A 22,253-nucleotide genomic window follows, 5' to 3' on the forward strand; every position below is an offset into this window, starting at 1 on the left:
GAAAGGACCTCAGAAGGTTGTAATGCCATAGAACCCACCCTTCAAAGCAGTCTTTTGCTCCAGAGGAACTGATCTCTGTAGTCTGGAGATTCCCAAAGATTTCCAGGGCCCCTCCTGGAGGTTGGTAAACCAATCTGCAACACCATAATAGCTATGTGGGGCCCAGTAACTTATGAATTGCTCATTATTTCCCTTTCTGTAAAATATGTCTAAGAAGCACTTTAGCCCCATAAACATTTTTGCCTGCTCTTCTCTTGACATATAGGTCGTTCTAGCATCCCTCTTACCTGCCCCTTTAACTGACCTCAGGATAAAATGTTTCAGTTTCATTTTTAAAGAGCTTTAAAAATGAAACTTGTTTCCATAACAAGCCACATTTAGCTCTAGAGCCTTAAATCGCAGAACCCAATTGACTGTCTGGAATTTGAGCAATTGTACTATTTCCCACATGGAGGGAAAAAATGAGATTTTAGGACTCCTAAATGGTGCAGCTGCTGCTACCAGTTTGACAATGGCATTCATCCTCTTGACCTAGAAAAGTTTACAGAGACAGAGTCCTGCTTAGGGATCATAAATCCTGGATGGTAGCTGCATTGTCATTGAAACGACATGAGATAATGCTATATTTAAGGCTGCTGGGTGGGCAGATTACCCTTGGAAACATTCTTGTAGGGACAGTCATTCTTGATGCCACCAAGCAGAAGGGAAGGAATCTCTCCTTTGTCCTTTGTCTATTTTTAGGACTGGCATCTTCCACCAATGTGATCAGGCTTTTCTCTATGTAGGATGGACATTTATGACAGAAGTGTTTAGAAGACTAGTAAAAGAAGATAGGTGAGTCCATTTATTTTCCAAAGCTGTCTCTTGTTTTAAAGGGTACATATGCATGAAAGATTGGGGGAGTTTTCTTGCTGTCCTTACATTTCGGCAATGTCTGCTCAGTTTTAAATTTAATTTTCATATTTTGTGGAAGATAAATATCGTTCATCCCTGTTCTTGTACTGAAAAAATAATGCCTAATATGTCTATTTGTTTTTAAAATTAGGAGCAGGGTGGAGGTGATGGTGGAGGTGGGGTGTTTGTTTGTTTAAGCTTAAAGATTTAGTGTCTGACTGCAGGTCACTCCACTATCTATAGTTAGTTTAAGTTAATCAAATCAGGCTCTGAAATTAGTTCAAGTGTCCTTTCCTGTGATTTCTGGATGCAGAGATACTGGCTCAATCCTGTCTTGTTCCTTTGCAATATTCTATCAGGCAACAGAGAGAAATGAAACCACTATTTGTCAAGGCAAACTGGAGTCAGTCTGTGAGGTGATTTCACTATGGTTACAAGAAAACACATTTCAGTGTGAGATTAGAACTAGTGATGTCAGTCGACATCCCTAAGGGGTTTGGGGGGCATGGAGATCGGTAGAAATTATGTCCAGCAATGTATGACATCATATCAGCCCAAAATGTGAGATCAGGTCATCAGGACATCAAGTGACAATCTGGCCATCCCACTAACTCCATAGAATTTATGTCACATCAGGGTTTTGGGTGGCTGTATTGTCGTGCATCACTGTACCTTTCTGCTCCAGGCCTTACCCTACCACTCTGAGGAACATGGATGGGGCAAAGGGCCCAAAGGGCAGAAACCTCACTCACAGGTGAACAACTGGTATCCCTAGCCTTGGAATAAGTCTTCTGTGGGTGTAGAGAGAGACCATAGATGTTACATTGTTACATTGAATTTGTTGGGATTTAAGCATATTAAACACTATACAGAGTTGTGTTAGGAGTTGCAGGAAAGTGCAAGATGTTTCAAACCAGGAACTCTTTGTGAAGCATCTCAGTTGCGAGTGAATGGCTGGCCAGGAAGCGCTTTAATCAGCTGCGCTTCCCTTTGTTGGTAGAGGTCCCGCTTCTCATAAGCCACACAGGGACAGCAACATGGCTGTGGGGGTCCATGCCTGCCTGCCCGCATAGCTACGCAGCCGAGGGAGGTAAGTAGCAAACACAAAACGTGTCTCCGAGCAACAGCTCCGAGTGAAAGCAACCCACATTGCTTACACGGGCTCAGTTTGCTGCCTGCATGGAGGCATGCGAACGTGCCGATAGGACAGTGGATTGCTTTATGCCAACTGCAACCCGCTGTACTTTTGCTGTGCAGAAGGGGCCTCTGTTGTGCAAAGACTACAATGCCCCCAGTACCCCCAACCCTGATCAACATTGACTGCTGCTAACTTTTATAGTGTCTCCAGTTGAATGAACAACAGGTTTTAGGTGTAGGGAGACCATTTGAAATTTCACTTATTTCTTTGAATTTTTCTGTTGGAAAATTATGTTTAGTTTTCAGTTTAGGAAAAAAAACTTGGATTCCTTTACCAAGGCTTGGATTCCTTTACCAATAGCTTTTCTTATGCTGCAGGAATTAAATCTTGCCCTTCCCTTGAGCTTTACTGGTGTGAGAATGATAGGAACATGTGTGTTGTTACGTCTTGAGTATTTTATGTACACTGCAACTATTTAGCCTGTAGGCTATTTTAAAATGTGTCACTCGCATTTCGAGCGTCAACTGCTTGTTAAAAGGATTAGCCTCAGAAGGTCCAATTAAAATAGAAAATACGTCTTCTGGATGTTCTGTTCTTTTACGACTGAGGCATGCAATAAAACTAGAAACTGAAGAGAAATGTTCTTTAGTTCATTTAGATAGTTATGGAGGGCAGCCATGTTGGTTTGCAATAGAAGTCCTTGGCCAGGGAGGGCAGGATATCAAATCCAATAAGGTAAAATTAAAAAATGAATTCAAATCCAGTAGAACCTTAAAGACCAACAAAATTTGGGTGATATAAACTTCTGAGAGTCAAAGCTCCCTTCATCAGATTTGTTGAATGCTTATACCACCAAAATCTTGTTGGACTCTAAGATGCTCCTGGACTCAAACAAACCCATGTTGCCGGTGCCTCCATTTGCACGGCAGGTGCAGGGGCCCGCCAGGATCGCTTGGATCCCAACAGCAGGAGGTGGTTCGGTTTGTATAGGAAATGCTGTTTTTCCTTGTGAATTGCGCACCCAAGAATTCTCCCACCCACTTACTAGCACAACATGGTGGCTGCCTAGAGAATCCACTCTAATGGCGGCCACCTGAGGAATCCACCATAATGGTGGACAGGAGGCGAGTGGGTGGGTGGGAATAGAACGCTTCCTGCTTGCCATACCACAGGCAAGCCGGAAGTATCTGAAACCCAGGTTGAAGAAAAAAAGTCACTATTTTAGCAACTTTCATTTAGAAGAAGAAGAAGAAGAGTTTGGATTTATATTCCCCCTTTCTCTCCTATAGGAGACTCAAAGGAGCTGGCAATCTCCCTGCCCTTCCCCCCTCACAACAAACACCCTGTAGGTGGGGCTGAGAGAGCTCAGAAGAACTGTGACTAGCCCAAGGTCACCCAGCTGGCGTGTATGGGAGTACACAGGCTAATGTGAATTCCCCAGATAAGCCTCCACAGCTCAGGTGGCAGAGCGGGGAATCAAACCCGGTTTCTCCAGATTAGAATGCACCTGCTCTTAACCACTATGCCACTGCTTTTGCTTTTAACCTGAATTCAGGCAAATAGAAGCTATGAACTTTGTTTGGGGGGTGAGTTCTGTGGGAACTCATCCCCCATAATGCTTTTAAAAAGGTCCTGGACCTGTTATTTTGGGCCAGCTTGGCATAGTGGTCAGACCATCAGCCTGAGATCTGGGAGACCTAACATCAAATCCCCACTCTGCTGCCTTCAGCCAATTTCGCTCTCTCTTTATCTCTCTCTCATTCGCTCTCTCTCAGCTAAGGGTTGCCAACTCTGGGTTGGGAAATCCTTGGAGATTTGGGGGTGGAGCCTAAGGAGGTTGTGGGGAGGGAAGGGAGCTCAGCAGGGTATGATGTAGTGTTGTCAGGTACCCCCAGCCACCAGAGGAAAGTGGGGCTAGGGTTGCCAACTCCAGGTTGGGGAATTCCTGGAGATTTGAGGGTTGAGCCTGGGTAGGATAAGACCTCACTGGGGTACAATGCCTTAGAGTCCACCTTCCAAAGCACCCATTTTCTCCAGGGGAACTCATTTCTGTGTTCAGAGATTAGCTGTAAACCCAGGAGATCCCCAGGCCGCAACTGGAGGCAGGCATCCTTATTATGGTGCCATAGAGTCTGCCTTGCACAGCTGGTATTTTCTCCAGGGGAATTAATTTCCTTCATCTAGAGATCAGTTGTAATTCCAGGAGATTTGCAGGCCCCACCTGGAATCTGGCAACCTTACCCCCAGGGTCCCTGTGAAAGTAAAATGAAGGCGACTGATGTATACCCTGAGCTCCTTGGAGAAAGGCCTGGTTAAAAATGTCCTAAAATAATACAGTGGCACAGGGAATCTCAAAACCCCGCCCTGTGCACTGCGATCCTAACCCAAACTACTCCTTCACGCCTGATTTCCCCCCCAAAGAATAAATAATAACTATCTAAGGATTTGTAAAGAGGAAGCAGGGCTGTGGTTCCAAAGCAGGTCATGCAAATTTGGGGAGACAGAAAAGAAATTGCCTCAATCCTGTCTCTCCTCTCAGTGAAGCATGGAGACTTTCTCCAACAGAAGGAACCTTTCTTCAATTAAAGTGGCTCTTCCACCAGCTTCTATAGTCAGAGGAAGGCTTTCATGTCCTGAGGCTGAAGCCTTCAACCTTTGCTGAATGGAGTGGTAGGATACAGGTAGCGTCGTCATCTTTGGGTTGAGAAATTTCTGGAGATTTGGGGGCATACAGCCTGGGGAGAGGGAGGGACATCAGCAGAGCATAGTGCCAAAGAGACATAGTGCCTGTGAAGTTGCCATTTTCTCCAGAGGAATCAATCTGTGTCGTCTGGAGATCAATTGTAATTCTGAGAGTCCTGCAGGTTTCATTTGGAGGTTAGCAACCCTAGATATGGGGCAATGTTGTTTGTGTTTAATCCCTAAGCAGGCAGTGTCTATAAAGAGCTTGTTGCCATTCCCAAAGGGTGAGAGAACTATGTAGGAGAGTCTTTGGCAGCCGACTGGATATCAGCCAACAATAGCTATCTTGTTCTGCCTTGCCTCCCTTTCTCTGTGTGTCTGGCTGGGACTGACTTATCTCTGCTTGTTGAGATATTTTAGTCACATACAATCAAACTGGAAGAGCGCCACAAAATGCCCTTTGATTTTTTAAAAAAGCACTACTGTTATTAATTTCTTATTACTGGGTATTTAAAAACCCAGGCAAAGGGTGGTCTACCCAACCTTTCAATCTCAGGGCAAATTGTCTTTTGGAAACTGCCCTCATTCCTAAAATCAAAGTCAGTTTTTAAAAGTGCACAACACTTTCCCACCAATTAAAAGTTTAGCCCTGGCCAACTGCTCTGCAAAAAAAAAAAAACCTTAACAAAAATTCTGAAACATACTTGGGTGGCAGATAGACACAGAAAGAAGCAGGGGCAAGTGGCAGAGGGCAGGGTTGGTTTGAGGTATTTTATCATCCCCACCCAAGCTGGGGTTGTCAACCTCCAGGTGGAACCTGGAGATCTCACAGAATTACACCTGACCTCTCAGAGATTAGTTACCCTGGAGAAAATGACTGCTTTGGAGGGTAGACTTTATGGAATTAAACACCATAAACTACTTGAAAAACCTCCAGGAATTTCCCAATCTAGAGTTGGCAAACCTATGACACACCCACCCATTTCTAATGGGAGTCTCTTCATATGCTTACTGCCACGGAAATTTACCATCATCTAAAGATCAGACTGTGCGACCAGGAATACCAATCTCTCCTGAGTGCTGCACAAAGCTCCTATTCCCCTCTATACTTTGGGATCACACCCCCGAAATCTAGCCCTGCTGTATACTTAGAACAGCTTGTTAATTATAAGTGCAGATGGGTCATGACAAGAGCAAGGTGCAACTCATTCCCCTCTATCTATCTTCAAGGTTGTTTCCTTAACTTCCCACAAAGTGAGCGTTGCTGTCGGTACTGTCCCAATGTTATAGACTCAGTCCCTCATATCCTGCTTTACTGTTCGAGGTATAATGATATTAGAACCGATCTGGGAGCTTTACTACCTCTAGAATTTATGTTTCTCTCAGACAAACTAAAAATGTCTAAGCTATTGAACAGCCCTAATGTTGAAATTTCTGCAGCAGTTGCTACATTTTTAATCCATGTTCTACATGATATATAACATGTATGGTACTTCTGGTTTATGCCTAATAAAGGTTTTTGGATTGGATTGGATTGGATTGGACACCCCCACCCCTTCCTGGAACCACATTGACAATGACTGGGTCCATACCAGGCTCCTGTGCCGTTGCCATAGGCACTTGGCTTGGATTCAGTTGTTGGAAGCACAGGTCCAGGAGAGGTGCCACCCCAAACAGTAACTTGTGTGCCTTGGCCAAGGAACCAGCCATATGGGGGGGGGAGGTTTACTGCAGGGCAGATCCCCCCCCAAAAAGGAATCCCCCCCCAAAAAAAAATTCCTGTTCCCTGCTGCCACTTGGAGTTGTGGGAAGAGGCATTACAAACTAAAATAAATAAAATATTCACAAATTTGTAAAATCACTGTTGTCATGCACGTGATGATGTCACTTCTGGGGAATACCAAGAAGCAATGGCAGTAGCTCTAGGAATCGCCAGAAACTCCATGATAAAACAATAGAGTTTCCAGTGATTCCTAAAGCCATAGCTTCTGGGTATTCCCCAGAAGCAATATGCATGATGCCACTCCCTGTTAGGTCTCAAGCCTTGAAACAATAAACGGACTCTGTCTTGTTGGAACAGTAGTGTTTGTTGACAGGCAACGTAGCACCCAGCTTGGAAATGCTAGTTCTGCAGGACCTGGCTTTTGCCACCCCCTTTATTCGCAACTCATCCCCCTCCCTTTCCCCCAAAGAATGTGAGAAAGAAAGAAGCATCTTGAAGCCTAACTTCTCCAAGGTCAGCGATAGAGACAGATATAGCCACCTGCCTTCCTGCCCCCACCCCCCCTGCAATGGAAACCTCCCTTTTCCCTGTGAGATTGAAAGTGTCAAGGCAAGCCTAGTTATCTACTTAATTGTTGAAGCCGTGTAGAGATCAAGGAAAGAATGACCCCTTACAAGAATAGTAACATATAGCAAGCAGGTTACATGTATCATATGCAATCACTTTGAGTTAGGAATGCATCTCAATCAACTAGATGCAATCCTCAGTAATATATTTTGGAACAATTACGACTGTTTGGAGATGTCTCCCCCTTATCTAGACGCATCCCTGACACTCCCCCACACATTGTCCCCACTCCCCCATCCTCGTGCTGGTTGGCAGACTTGGCCCTGCAGTAGGGCAAGCTGTTCTCCCCCTCCTCTTTTGCACTTTCATGGACTTACGTAACTCAGGTAGGGTTGCCAACATTGTCTAGAGGTTTGGAGGTAATAGGGTTACCCACTCCAGATTAGGCTATTTCTGGAAATTTGGGGGTGGAGTTTTGGAGGGTGGGGTTTGCGGAGGGTGGGGCCTCAGCAGAATATAATATAATGCTACAGTGTCCACCATCCAAAGCTGCCATTTTATCCTGGGGCATTACAATTATTTGTAATTCTGTAAGATCTCTTGGTACCATCTACTGGTTGGCAATCCTGGGGCACTGCCTGTGGAGGCGAGCATTTGGAAAGGGATTTTATCTATTGTATTCCATACAGTTTGCCCAATGAAGCTGCCATTTCCCCCAGGAAAAATGATTTCTGTAATCTGAAAATCAGTTGCACTACCAGGAAAATTCTAGGCCCCACCTGGAGGTTGATGACTCTATGTAGCAATCTCAGATTAAAAACAGATTTCTGCCTCTACTCACCCTCATGATTTAGGTGAGACATCCATTTTGTTTGAGAAATTCCCCCTCCCCAAGCATTTACATGGTTATCAAATCTAAACTTTTGTTAAAGTCACTTCCTCTGTTCAAAATCTGTTCCAAGACAAAAGGGAATGGGGTGGCTTTGGAACTAAACATGGACAGTCAAAACAACATGTTGCATAGTTTGGAGCAGAGTGGGAAGTGGAAATGACCCTGGAACAAGGCAAGCTAAATGGCTCTTCAGCTCAGCACTGCAAACAAAGTGTACTGTGTGTGCATGTGCACAGTGCCATCAAGTTGCAGCCAACTCATAGCGATCTCTGGTGGAGTTTTCAAAGCAAAGCAGAGGTGGTTTGCCATTGCCTTCCTCTGCAGAGTGGTGTGTGGAGGCCTCCCTTTCAAGTACTGACCCAGCTTAATTTCCAAGATCTGACGAAAGCAGGTTATACCATGCCATGCCATTCCACATCCCATTGCATATTAGCTCACCCTTTTATTTTATTTTTAGTCCATCTTTCTCATTTGGACTCAAGGTGGATTACACAGAGTGAGTCATAGAAGCTAGAGCTGGAAGAGACCACAAGGGCCATCAAGTCCAACCCCCTGACTTGCAGGAACACACAAAGTACCCTTGACAGATGGCCATCCAGCTTCTGTTTAAAAACCTTCAAAGAAGGAGACTCCACCACACTCTGAGGCAGCATATTCCACTGTCGAACAGCCCTGACAGTCAGAAAGTTCTTCCTAATGTTTAGGTGGAATCTCTTTTCCTGCACCTTGAATCCATTACTCCATTTCCTAGTCTATGGGGCTGCAGAAAACAAGCTTGCCCCATCTTCAACATGACATCCCTTCACATTTTTAAACAGCACAACCAACAAGATGGAACATTCAATAAACAATGAAATAAGATACGGGTTGTGGAGCCAACCAAAAGTCTAAAAACAGAACTGAAGTAGAGTATAAGTATTAATATGACATATTAAATGATGCAAAATTACACAGTAGGATCCTGCCCACAGAAAAGAATACACAGTAGTACAGACCACAGTCCCGAATAACTCTGTGATTCCTTTTGCACAGTGCTACCCAACTGCCTGCATAGAAAAGCTCTCTTGAATAATTCAGTTTTGCATAGTCTGTGGAAAGCCAGGGGGGTGGAAGCCTTCATAATCTTCTCAGGCACTCAAAAGCCATTTGAAGAGAAAGAAGGTTTGTCACCCATTACTACCTCCTGAAAATTAGCAGCAGTGGGGAAATGTAGTAATGCACTGCTGACCCAGCAGCACCGTAGTAGAACGTTGGGACGCCAACGGACCTACGGCCTTCTGGTCGCACCGCACCCCCACCCCTCATCCCCCTATGAGTCACGGGTCATGAACTGTCTGACTCAATCACCGGGCGCAGGGACAATGGTCTTGCCCCCAGGTGAGGATTAGGCTCAGACGCTTACGCTCCTCTCCGCACGTAGCCAGGTGAGATCATGCATCACATGATGATCTCCCGACCTCCCGCCTCCCGCTCTCCCGGAACTCCCCCCGGTCCTCCCTCCTACACGCCCCCGATAGAATAGCAATAAAAGGTGCCAGGAACCGGCATGCGGGAGACTCGCTAGGAACACGGACCTCCGGTCTCCCGCTGCTGGCGATCTCCACCAGATGTTATCTCAGCGTCTCGCTCGTTCTTTACGCTGACCGCGTGGGTCGACTACAAGCTGGTGCCGAAACCCGGGAATCCTCGAACCTCCACCCTGCTCACCGTCGCCTGGGAAGGGCCGCGATACCGAAGTCCGCTGGATCGGCGCATCCAGGGACCACCGTTTCGGTATCGCCTGTCCTCTGGATCGGCGCATCCAGAGACACGCGTCCTAGGACACTCTCTCGTCCGACGGAACACCGGTGAGTATGGGAGCTTGCAAAAGCAGGGCTTATGACAAGCACGTTGACGAGCTGAAAGCGTTAGCGAAATGCGGCAGGGTCCCTGTAAAGAGAAGGGAGCTGTGCAAATTGGTTGAGGAGATTGAAGCTCAGTGTCCATGGTACCCAGAGGGGGGGACATTGAATCTTAAGGACTGGGAAAACATCGGGCGCACTCTTACGCTGACAGAGCCTCGCGCGCCGATGTCGCCAAGCTACTGACGTGGAGACAATGTTTTGTCACCATCAGCATGCAGACCTATGGCTCCCTTGCTGTAGGCAGCCCTCCTCTCGATCTTTCACCTTCAATTTCAACCCCGGTATTTTCTCTATCCACTAACTTGGTCGCCTGTCCTCCTTCTGCCCCCCTTTCTCCTTCACCCATTTTCAAACTTCTCTCATAATAATAGCTTCAGCCGCCCTCCCCTCGCCTTCATTTTCCGAAGCCACTGCACCTCCGTCGGCATGCCACGTAATGGCGCTGGTTTCAAAACCCCTCGCAGAACATATTAGCCACGATCTGCAGAAGAAAGAAACCCTGACGGAAGACGATGTCGGTGATTCTCGCATTGTGCCCCGGCCCATTTCACAGATACTGAGGGGAGGGTGGCGTCATTCGGCGGGTTGTCGAGTACCGCCCTTTGAACTATAACATCCTCACTGAGCTCCCGCAAAGCGATGCGAGACGTAGGAATCACTAGCCCCTACATTGTGAGAGGCATGCTGGAGGCAATCGCGAGGAATCACCTAATGGTTCCGGGCGACTGAAAACCACCTTCGCATGCTCCTGAGCCCTGCAATTTGTGATCTGGGAAAGCGAAGTTCCGCCAGCAATGCATCAGCAGGGAGCGCCTCCGGCGGCGCCTACACAGCCGCCAGCTTTACGGCTTCATGCTTTCGCCAACCCCAACGTATCAGATTGTCCTGCCTGAGGCCACCCTTACGGGTCGCCTTCTGAGGCTCCTATAAGGCATTTGTCAAAGTCCCCAATGCCGCCAGCCAACCCAGAGTTTCTCCTCCATCCGCAAAACCCTAAGAGCCCTATGTCGATTTTGTGAACAGGCTCCAGGAAGCCAAGAGGCAGGTAGATAGCCTTAAGAAGCCCAAAACGAAGCTCCCTCATGCGCCTCGCAAAGAGAACGCTTCCACGGAGTGCCGCAGGGCAATCACGGGCCTGGGCAAAAATCCTGAACTGGCCGACATGCTTAAGGCTTGCCAGGACATCGGATCCTCCGCCCACCAAGCTAGCCTCCTCGCCGCAGCACTCTCCACCGGGCGGGAGGCAGTCCCAGGATGACTGCTTTAACTGCGCAGACCCGACACTTCCGAAGGGAGTGTAGGCAGCCCGGTGGGGGGCCTACAACCCCGATGGAGGAGGGTCCTCCCCAGGAGGAGAAGGCCACCTAAAACCCGGTGCCCACGTTGCCAGAAAGGCTTCCACTGGAGAAACGACTGCCCGTCGGGAAACTCCCGCCCGGGCGTCTCCCCAGCCCAGGACCAAGGAGGAGAATACTAGAGCAGACCCAAACACCAAGGCCCCTGCCAAAACCACCCCTCTCGTGGCATCTCGCCGCATGCACCTGTAGCCCATCTCCCTTAAGTTCCCCACGAGGTTCTTTTGTCGCCCCAACCCAGTATGACGAGCCCATCCCTACCGGGACTATTGGGCTGGTGCTGCCAAAGGCCTCTGCCGCTGAACAGGGACTGCTTCATCGCCCCCGGAGTAATCGACTCCACGCACTAAGCGACCCATCCATCTCCAGGTCTGGACAAACATCCCACAGGAATTGCTCTGCCGGAGCCAGCTGGCGCTCAGTTGATTCTTTTGCCCCATGCGCTGCCCGCTGCCGACCCAATAAAGGCTAAGCAAGCCCCAGCAGCCAACATGGCGCAGCCTACACCACCGCCGCAGCGGTGGAGACGCCTATCGGGAGCTCCCGCCCATACCTGGAGCTCGCCATAGAAGGATGGAAGTTCAAGGGCCTGGTGGACACCGGGCGCTGATGTTACCGGGCTCATCAGAGCAGCCGAAAGTGGCCCGACCAGTGGCCGACCGTAGGCTTGCCCGCACATCTGGGGTGGGAGACAAACCGCGAGACGGAGCATCCGCCTGGCCACGGTCAACAGCCCAGGGCTCGAAGCGGCAGTCACAGTCCGCCCCATCGCTTTAGACATCCATGTCAATCTCTGGGAAGGGACCTCATGAGTCAGGTTAAAACGACTCTGGTCTGGGATGGGTAAAGCCATCACAGATCATTGATCCCAACTGTGACTTCAGAAGTTCACTCTCTATCTCCGTAAGGAAACTGTTCCCCTCTCCCCTCCTCTTCTCCTTCTGTTTTTTCGACCAGTAGAGGCGGGAGGGCCAATTGGCTGACTGGGCCCTCCCTGGATTAAAATCTGGGCCCGTCCTGATACCGCAGCACTGCCAGGACAGGGCCCCAGTTTAAAAAGGAGGCTGCCGCGACCAAACTCACCCACAAACCAGTTTGGAAGCCTCCAGTGGTGATGGCATTATAGCACTATCATCACTTCTAAGATGCTTGCTGAGTGGTTTCGGCGGGCTGCATCTCCCAAAGATAATTCGATCACAACATTTTAGCACCATCCAGCTTCCTGCATTAGCCACCAAGGTCACGGTAAGTGCAACTCCCTTGCAAAGACCCCCCCCCTCCTTTTCCTTTGTGTGTGCGAGGAATCTGCCTCTAATCGCCTGATTGCTTCATTCCTCGATGCACCCATCCCCCCAAAAGGCCTTCCAAGCCCCCTTTTGTGTTGCTGATTAAGCATGCATACCCACAATAACTCCAGGACCTCGCCTGTTCCCTTCCCCTCGAGGCTCGGACCCTCGCCTTTACGCTAACCCTGATGACGCTCTGAAGCCAATCCCCACCAGGGTCGCCTACCTCCTGCCCCCCCCCTGTCAAACAACTAAAGAAAGAGGAGTAGGCGGCCCCCAGGAGGATTGCATTAAAGCAACCTTCACAGGCTGCAAAACAAGCCTTCTTATATTAAACTCTAAACTCGATCCCGATTTCCTCGCCATCCGGCTCCTAGAACTGAGCCTGGCGGGACCTCGCCCCCCCCATAACCTGGGAAAAGGGGGTGTGTTTCAGTCCCTCTTCCTACAGGTCCCTGTGGACTCCGATGCGCCATGACAGGCCAACCCATGGAATGGCGCCAGGAGGAAACTAACCCCATCCCGGAGATGGAACACATCTCTCTAAAGCGATCCCTTCCAGCGGTCTCAACAGGAACGCCGTCGCCAACGCCCAAAGACCTCGAATGACCTGGGAGACGCTACATGGCGACCACCAGCCAAGCCCTAGAGCTGCTGCGCCAGCAAGACCACCCCGAGACACCCGAGAACCTCTGTGCCGCTCTCTTTGCGATCATCACCGCCAACTCGGCGGCCACCATCCCTTGTCTGCTCTTCTGCCTCCTGCCGATGGCGATCGGCCACCCCTGACGAGCTTTCACCAGACCAACATCTGGGAGCAGTTTGCTGCCGCTGCCAACTGCCTTCATCTTTCTGCCTGGGCCAGTACCTAGGGGTCGGGAGCCTGCTAAGTTCCTGCCTGCTCCCCGTCTGCAAAGCACCCGGAGACTTCCTAGCGGAGTCTGGGCTAAGCCCCTTCATGAATGCCTCATCCATCAGATACTCTATGGCGAGCCCGACTGGGGACCCGTCGCCCAAACCCTCCGGCTGGCGCTTCTCCCTTGTCACCAAGACTGTCGCTAACCACGAATCTAACACCTGCGCCCGCATCACCGAGCGCAACCAAACGGGAACCGACCCGGGCCCATTCGTCGGCTCGGCCAGTTGGAACTGCACGCACATGGAGGACATTCCCCCCGTGTTCGGAACATCCTGCTCCCCAGGCTGGTTCTGGACCTGCGGGGAGAGAACGTTTAATTACATTCCTCACCCGACTTCGCTGCCGGAACTCTTTGTTGCCTCAGTCGCCTCACCATCGTTCTACCCCAGGCTCCACCCCGGGAGCCCGGACGCCGCCGCCGCCGCTCCGCTCTGCCTTTCGACCCCTCCTGTCGGAGCGACGCGGTCGCCCTCTCCGAAGCGGAGTTCGCCTCCCTCGCACCTTCCCTAGTGGGAGTCCCCGGACTCGCTTCTTACAATGCTAAGACTATTGGCCGGCTGGCCTGTGCCTCTTGCGAAGTCCATCAACTCTACCTCCACCGCTCTGGATGCCCTGGCCTCCGAAAGCAGCAGGGACCGGCCGACCCTAGACAATCGTGCCGCTATTGATTACTTGTTGTTATTACATCACCAAGGTTGTGAGAATGTACATAATATGTGTTGTTTTAATCTTTCTGATAATTCCCAGTTGATTCATATGAAAGTACGTGAGCTGCAAGAAGTTGTATCTAATCTGAAGTATGATGTTTTGCCCCATTGGTGGTCAGCCCTCTGGAGCTGGCTGCCAGGAGGATGGTTGAGTGCTATTGTACAGCTCTGCATTGGCTTAATTGTGTGCCTCGTTATCGGATCTTGTTTCGTTCAATGTGTGTCTAATATTGCCTGTAACGTGTGTAAGAAGCCCCTCGAATTTCCCTTACCCCGCAACCAAGTTCTAATGTTACACAAGCAGCTCGGTCAGCTTGACCAGACGGCGGAGGAGACAAGCGTCCCTTTAAATCGCCCCCTTAGCATTTCGGCCCCCCTTTTCTAAAATGTAAAAAAGGAGGAGATGTAGTAATGCACTGCTGACCCAGCAGCACCGTAGTAGAACGTTGGGACGCCAACGGACCTACGGCCTTCTGGTCGCACCGCACCCCCACCCCTCATCCCCCTATGAGTCACGGGTCATGAACTGTCTGACTCAATCACCGGGCGCAGGGACAATGGTCTTGCCCCCAGGTGAGGATTAGGCTCAGACGCTTACGCTCCTCTCCGCACGTAGCCAGGTGAGATCATGCATCACATGATGATCTCCCGACCTCCCGCCTCCCGCTCTCCCGGAACTCCCCCCGGTCCTCCCTCCTACACGCCCCCGATAGAATAGCAATAAAAGGTGCCAGGAACCGGCATGCGGGAGACTCGCTAGGAACACGGACCTCCGGTCTCCCGCTGCTGGCGATCTCCACCAGATGTTATCTCCGCGTCTCGTCTCGTTCTTACGCTGACCGCGTGGGTCGACTACAGGGAAAGACGTTGGTAAACTGACACAAGTTACTGATGAATGGTGTCTTTGATTCTGGCAGAGTTGCTAGAGTCTGGTTATGCTTGCTCCTGGCCACCAGTGGCCCTCTAGAGCAGTTAGGGTTGCCAGGTCCCCCCTGGCCAACAGTGGGGGATGGGGTTAGGGTTGCCAGTTCCAGATTAAGAAAGTCCAAGAGATTTGGGGATGGAGCTTGTGGAGGGCAGGGACCACTCTCCAAAGCATCCATTTTCTCCAGTGGAACCAATTTTTGTAGCCTGGAGATGAGGAATAATTCTGGAACGTCCCCAGGTCCCACCTGCAGGCTGGCATCCCTAAGGGCAGTGGACCATCATGAAATTTCCTTGAAAGTAAAATGGCTGGTCCACCCCTGCTCTTAGTCATGTTCTGATGGGAGAGGATGGGTTTTGCTCTATAAATGGCACAAGGATTGGCCAGTCACACCTATCCAAATTTTGCTCAAAGTGGAGTCATGTGCCCATACACACTTCTGAACTCACAGTCCCATGCTTCTGTAGTGAGTTCAGTGGTGAAATGATGACTGTCTGGAAGTTCTGGCTAGGGCTTTGACAAGGGGAATGAGATGCTCAGGCAGTCTATCTGAATGTCTTTGTGTGTATGTGTGTCTCTGTAACTCTGTACTGACTGTCATGGTTGAATTTATTGCATGCTGTTACGCCCTGCAGTGAAGATTCCCTTGAAGCTCCCATCATGGAAACCCAGACCTTTTCCCACCACAGGGAGGAGATGCAAAAGGAGGAGCGGCACCGAAATTTACAAATGACATCTACCACAAGGAAGACCAAGTTCAAGACCAGGTAAGCCAAGGGCAGGGGAGGATGGAACAACACACCCAACAGTTAAGATAAGAACAGTCTTGAGACATCTTAAAAACTGCAAAGAAAATGCAGCTAAAGATATGTCTGGATAGCAGTTCACTTTGACAGATGTACAAAGTGAAAACTCAGTCTGCAGATACATGTATGGGAAAACTTTGAAGGCCGTGAAATGGAAGAGCTGTAACCTGTGCTGTTTCAGTATGGCACTCAAGAAATTACTGAAGAGAAGCAAAGTGACCATTCACAACAATTTGTAATTGATGATTAACAACCTTTTGCCCATTCCATTTAGTGAATAAAAATCTTGCAGTTAGTGAGAAAAGAGTTGTCTCTGTTAATACAATTGATAAATTCAGAAGTTTCACACAAGATCAAAAAGAAGGGATATACTTATCTCTCTGTCTAAGAAAATTTTCAGTGATCGTTATCATTTATTATGAACATTGACCAGGTCTTGAGTATATTGTGTTACATATGCACAAAGGGCCTTTTCCCACTTACGGTTTGCAGCGCGCTACTCTCAGCGCGAGCGATTTCCACCACGGGGTCATGTTCCCCACTGCCCCAGAGCGCTGGGCAGTCAGAAGGTGCTGTTTCTTCAGCGTCAGAAATGACGCGTGCTGAGGGGACGTGAGAGCGCAGAGTCGGGGCGGCTGCGTTGTCACCGCCCGGACTCGTGGGGAGCGCCGCTGGACCACACGCTATTTGGGGACAGTAGTGCGCAGCAAACGGTAAGTGGGGAAAGGGCCAAAGTCTCACTCAGTATTGCCTGGAGCTAAAAGATTGTGTTACATGATTATATATCTACATGGACTCAAGCATACCATTTGGGGGAAAAAGGTAAGACTATGGCAGAAGTGGTGATGTGCAGTTCTGGGTCGAATATCTAATCCCATAGTAAGAAACAGAACCCCTCCTATTATCAGTGAGGTATGGTAATGAAGAATGGTAAATAACATCCATTAATTCAGATCTCGTTAATGTGGGGTTGGGGGAAGAACAGTAGAAAACTTAATATGGAAAAGTAAAATAGCAGGGACTTTCCTACCACATATCAAATGTGGCATCCCTTTCCAGTTCCAGCATACTTTGGTTAATTTCTGATGAAGACCATTTTGACTCAAAAATCCATTGGAAGGTTGCATACTAAATAGTCATAATTAATATCATTTAAGATTTTTCTGAAATTGTTCCACAGACATTATCAGGGATAAGACTACCCTACACGTGCATTGATGTGAATTTTGACAGGTTCACACCAGGATAGCCTAAGCATATGGAAGAAGATTTTCCTTCCATCAGTACTTATTGCACAAAACTGTTAGCCAGAAACTGGTCCTGAATCTCTCTCCAATTACAGAGACCCAGGAGACCAGCTTAGTAAAAAAAAAGTCACTTTTATTTAGCTGGCACAAGGAAGAACAAGGGCAGCATGTCCCTTTCATGCATTCCTCCATGCAGTGAAATTTCAATTATAACTTATAGTTCTCTTTTTTATATGTGGTCATGCTAGGTGTATAGCTATTTCATTGACTAAAAGCGATGGTGTACGTTTTAATTGAAGTGTGCATGTCCATCACTAACATCGCAAACTATGCTTATCAGAAACTTCCCCCCCCCAAAAAAACCCTTACTTTCTCTTATTAATTGCCAATTTATTGCTAAGCTCTACCCCTTCTGCAGGTTTCTCTTCAAGCATGCACCATACCTGGTTATACTACTCTGTGTGATTTTACTTTTTCCTCCCAGGGCCCCATGTCAAAACCGTGCGTGTCCCATCTGGACAATGGCCAACATAGGCAGAAATACTGACAAAGAGACAACACTCCTGGCATAAATTTGGAAATACTAAGATCTTGGCAATCAGAGATAGTTTATTAGAATGGAAATAATTTAGGGCACTCATGCATTTATAAATCATTTTACTTTTATTTTACTTCATTTATACTGTCCCCTGTCCAGTGGGGACCTAAATCATTCCCCTCGCATCCATCTTGTGAGATAGGTTAGGCCAGGGTTACCCAGCATCTCAAAATTCTACCAGTTAAAGGTAGAATTTGTGTCTCTTTAGAGCTAATTAAAAAGAAGATTACGAAATTTAAAAGGGAGCAATCTTACAAGGCTACAGCACCAGTCGCCATCTTTTTGTGGAGCGCTCAGCCAGGGTTACCCAACAAGCTACCATGGCAGAGTGGGGATACCAACCTAATTCTCCCAGTTCCTAGTCCAACATACCACACCACACAGACTTTTGCCTCTCAATGTTGTAACGTTATTATTTGATTGCATTCGTTTATTTCTCATGCTTTTCCTTCTGCATGTCAACTTCATGGGTTCCAATGCAGTGAGGAAGAAGAGAGCTTCACACTTTCCGATCTATCCATTGCATCTGCTCTTGCTCTGACGTCGGAAGTATCATGGTATGTTAAATAGCTTGTGAAATACAATTTTTCCAATAACTGAAAGCATAATAACTTGATGATCCTAAAAGTGTTTACTTGGAATCAGAGCCCCACAGAGTTTAATTAATGGGACAATTATACAACCATCTCTGACTATTTTACACAACCTGCCAGCTCTGTGTCTCTGTGCACATGTGTGTGAAGTGACTCATCACTGCAAATTGTTGAAATCATTTGGCCATGTAAATTTTTTGGAAGCAGATCTGGAAGCATGACGTGACAGGAATCACAGATTCATCCTGGAAAACAAATAATGTTAACTTTTACATGTGTACTGTCTCCAGTGGGATTGGTTCTACAGAAACCAATGAATGCAAATCAAAAGAAGAAACATTCCCTAAGAAGTTACTGGGTGAATGCAGTATGGTCATGCAGTCTGGTTAACAATCTATCACTGAAACTTTAAACCAATAAAAAGCGGCACAGCTGTGTCTGGTGGAGAGTGTGTGGGCATCAATGCCATGAGTCAAAGATTTGCAACTGTTGGTTGTGTGGCCATTTAATTTCTTACCAGTATTGGCCATGCTGGCAGGGGCTGGTGGGAATTGAAGTCCATGAACATCTGGAGTGCCATAGGTTCGCCACCACTGGTCTAGGATGTCAGTGTTAGGAGTGGGGCACCAAAAGAGTTGGAAGGTCACAGGCAGCCCCAGGGATCCAGGGCAAAGTGGGCAACAAAGCAGAGTTCCTCCTATGCATGCCTATTTACCATGTTCAATGAGGTTTACTCCCAGGTAAGCATGCTTAAGATTGCAGTCCTTGGAATGAGCCAGTTGATGTTTATTACATTTGTGTATATATGTTGAATGGGAGGGGGCACCAAAGTAATAATTTTCCTAAAGCTCCAAAAACCTTTGGGCCAGCTCTGTTGAGGTGCGAAGCAGAGATCTGTGTTTTCTACTTTACTATCTGCAGGGAATCCAAGATAAGGCAGGAGGCTGCCATTTTGGAAATGGAGAAGAGAGGCCAGAAGAGGATCCGATTTGGGAATCAGATGGAAAAGTTGGAGAAAGATGTAATTCGACATTGCAGGTTCTTGCGGGTGAGGGCCGACAAGAAGGCCCTTCGGAGAAAGGTGAGGGGAGGTATTTCTGGGTGTTTAAATAGCTTGTTTGGGTAACAGATTCAACAATAAGATCAATGTTTTAGCAGAAGAGCACCGGTTTTGTATGCAGAATGTCCCACATTCAATAATCAACACATCTCTGCCTGAGCCCCTCAAGTGCTGCTGCCAGTCAGAGTAGACAACATTGACCTTGTTAGACCAATGGTCTGACTCAATAGGAAGTAGCTTTGTTAATTGGAAAAGTTAGATTCAAGTCCAGTAGCACCTTAAAGACCAACTAAATTTTGAGGCTCCCTTTCTCAATGGTTCAATGTTAGCTTTTCAGTTCACAGAGCAGTGAAAAGTAGGTAAATTTTTGAGGATGGAGAGGTGGAGGTAGACAGCTACAGAGCCTTGGCAAACCATTACGGAATTCCAGCATCACCTCTGAGCCAATTTTTCAGTTGTTTTTAAACAAGTCTGGATAATTCCATAAATTGCTCCACTTGGGGCCCCAGGGCCACAACTGCGTGGAGGAAGTAATTCTGACTTAATATACTCAGGGGGGTGGTGGCTGCTCCTGGCCATGAGGCATGTCTGTGCAGCAAGCGGGGAAAGGCGTTTGTTCCTCCATGTAACTGCATCCTTGGGGCTGCCGAGTCCATTTGCTTACAATGACTGACAAATGCCTGCACCACCCTTCTGATTACCAGCAAAGCACAATGAAAGTTCTGGCAAAACACTAGTGTTTCTCATTTGCTAATCAGCAAGACAACATCCCCATAAGCAAGAGCCAGGGATCTGTAGTTGTTAAGAAGTGATCTTAACAACCCAGTTAAAATGTTAAATCCCCTTTGTAATCCCTGAAATAAATCCTTTACTATGTGCAAAGGGAATATCAGGAACAAATGTCCTCATTCAAGCCACAGGGGCCCATCAGTTACTTTAAGCACCTGAACCAAAGGCCACCAAGCCACTCCATGCCAAAGACCAAAAAAAGTAGCCAGCTTATTCTGCAGTCCAAAACAGAAGGGTGTGAGACTTGCTTGTTCCATTCTGGCAGATGTATTTATAGAATAGAAAGATAAAAAGTGTTACACTGACTGTGATCGTTGTCCTAGGCGGAAGCAAAGGCACAGCGTGAAAAGGAGGTCATCGAACTACTGTCCTGCCGAGCGCCCATGTTCTGGATCCCGCTCCGAGCACATGCTGTCTGGGAACGAATGAGCGTCAAACTGGAGTGTACAATTTTGGCCTCCCCTCTTCCAGAAGTGACGTGGTAAGTGGGCAGCAAGAAAAGCATTGCCAGTTCAGAACCTCTGCATGTCTTGCCAATTTAACAAATTTATCTTCCCAGGGTGATATTTCAGGCTGCGAGTGGAAAGATGGCATGTTTGAATAATCTGTCCGGTGACGAATCCCGGAACATAGTGGACAAATCCCACTGACTGAGTTTTAGTCAGTCACTGGACTAATTGACTTCACAGAGTGGTGATGAGTTTAAAAAATGGAGAGTAGAGAACCATGTACTCTGCCTTGATTTCTTTGAAGGAATGACAATAAAATGAAATACCTGCTATGGGCATTGTGTTAATGTTTACACTCTATCCATGTCTGTTTGTGCTCTTTCAAGGTATAAAAATGGAGTTCGTATTGATCCTCTTCTAGCTCCTGCAGGGAAATACAAGGTGAAGAATGAGTTTGGAATGATCACGCTGGATATCAGCAGGTAATAGATTTGATTAATAGCCTGCTAAGTCGGATACTATTGCCTCTCTTTCAAGCGAAATTCCTTTCAGGATCCCAGGGCACCAAGAAAGCCTCTCAGCTACCATCTCTCTGTTGATGTGTAGAACTTTCCTAAAAAATCTTCAGGAACACACAAACAAAAGTACATGAAGATTCCCTATACTGGGACAGTTGACTGATCTACCAAAGACAGTCCTGTTTACCTGGCGGCAGGTTCCAGGGTCCAAGGTAGATCATTTTCACTAGAGCTGCCAGGGATTGAACTGATGCTTCACTACTGAGGGCCAAACTGCACAACTGAATTTTATAAGAGTTGAGTATGGATTTCCCACAGTCACATAGTGGCTGCAAGGAATTGCTATTAAAAATAAAGCAGATACCATTTGGGCTCCAAATGCTCCCACAGGAGATGAGAGGATCCTGCCTCCCCTCCCCAACTATTTTCCCATGTGGAAACTGCTCTGGGAGGGGAGTAATTTCCTCATTTTTGCTGCTCCACATGGAATATAGTGTGAGGGTGAAACAGCAAAAACAGGGAATTAACTCCTTTCCAGTGCTGTTTCAGTGCAGGAAAATGGTTCAGGAATGCCAAGGCCAGTGTGGTATAGTGGTTAAGAGCTGTGGACTCTAATCTGGAGAACCAGGTTTGATTCCCCACTCCTCCACATGAGCAGCAGACTGAACTGGATTTACTTCCCCAGTCCTACACATGATCTGGTCTAGTCACAGTTCTCTCAGAACTCTCTCAGCCCCATCTACTTCACAAGGTGCCTGTTCTGAGGAGAGGAAGAGAAGAAGTTTGTAAGCCACTTTGAGGCCCTTTCCCCACTTACTGTTGGCATGCTAGCTACTTCCTCAGCCTCGAAAGTGATTTCTGTCAAGGGGTCGTATTCCCAGCAGAAAATACACGCTGCTGAGGGGACGCGAGAGGCAGAGAGTCAAGGTCATGCGTTGTTGCCGCCCTGACTCGTGGGGAGCGCCACTGGACCCCACGCTATTTGGGGAGAGTAGTGTGCAGCAAACAGTAAGTGGGGAAAGGGCCTGAGATTCCTTACAGGAGAGAAAAGCAGGATTTAAATCCAAACCCTTATTTTATTCTGAGCCCATTTGTGCCCTCTTAAAAAAAAGCTATTCCATTCAGCTGTTGTGTTCCTGTTGGAAATCCACAACAAACAAATTTAGTTTGGCCATCAGCCTTCCCACTCCTACCTGGTTGA

The 22,253-nt window shown here is 47.7% G+C and overlaps 1 protein-coding gene across 1 annotated transcript in view; it reads left to right on the plus strand.

The window, feature by feature from the left end:
• The first annotated feature begins 703 nt into the window (after positions 1-703).
• The window catches only part of MYOM3 (myomesin 3), a 61,512-nt gene continuing 39,962 nt past the window's right edge, over positions 704-22,253 (plus strand). The window contains exons 1-6 of the mRNA XM_048502430.1: positions 704-834; positions 15,628-15,759; positions 18,126-18,200; positions 19,158-19,317; positions 20,409-20,566; positions 20,921-21,016. Of these exons, the coding sequence (XP_048358387.1) occupies positions 797-834; positions 15,628-15,759; positions 18,126-18,200; positions 19,158-19,317; positions 20,409-20,566; positions 20,921-21,016 (659 nt within the window). The 5' untranslated portion in view covers positions 704-796. The remainder of the gene's footprint in view (positions 835-15,627; positions 15,760-18,125; positions 18,201-19,157; positions 19,318-20,408; positions 20,567-20,920; positions 21,017-22,253) is intronic.

This window comes from Sphaerodactylus townsendi, linkage group LG06 (genome assembly GCF_021028975.2).
Source record: "Sphaerodactylus townsendi isolate TG3544 linkage group LG06, MPM_Stown_v2.3, whole genome shotgun sequence".
In the NCBI taxonomy this organism is placed as follows: Eukaryota; Metazoa; Chordata; class Lepidosauria; order Squamata; family Sphaerodactylidae; genus Sphaerodactylus; species Sphaerodactylus townsendi.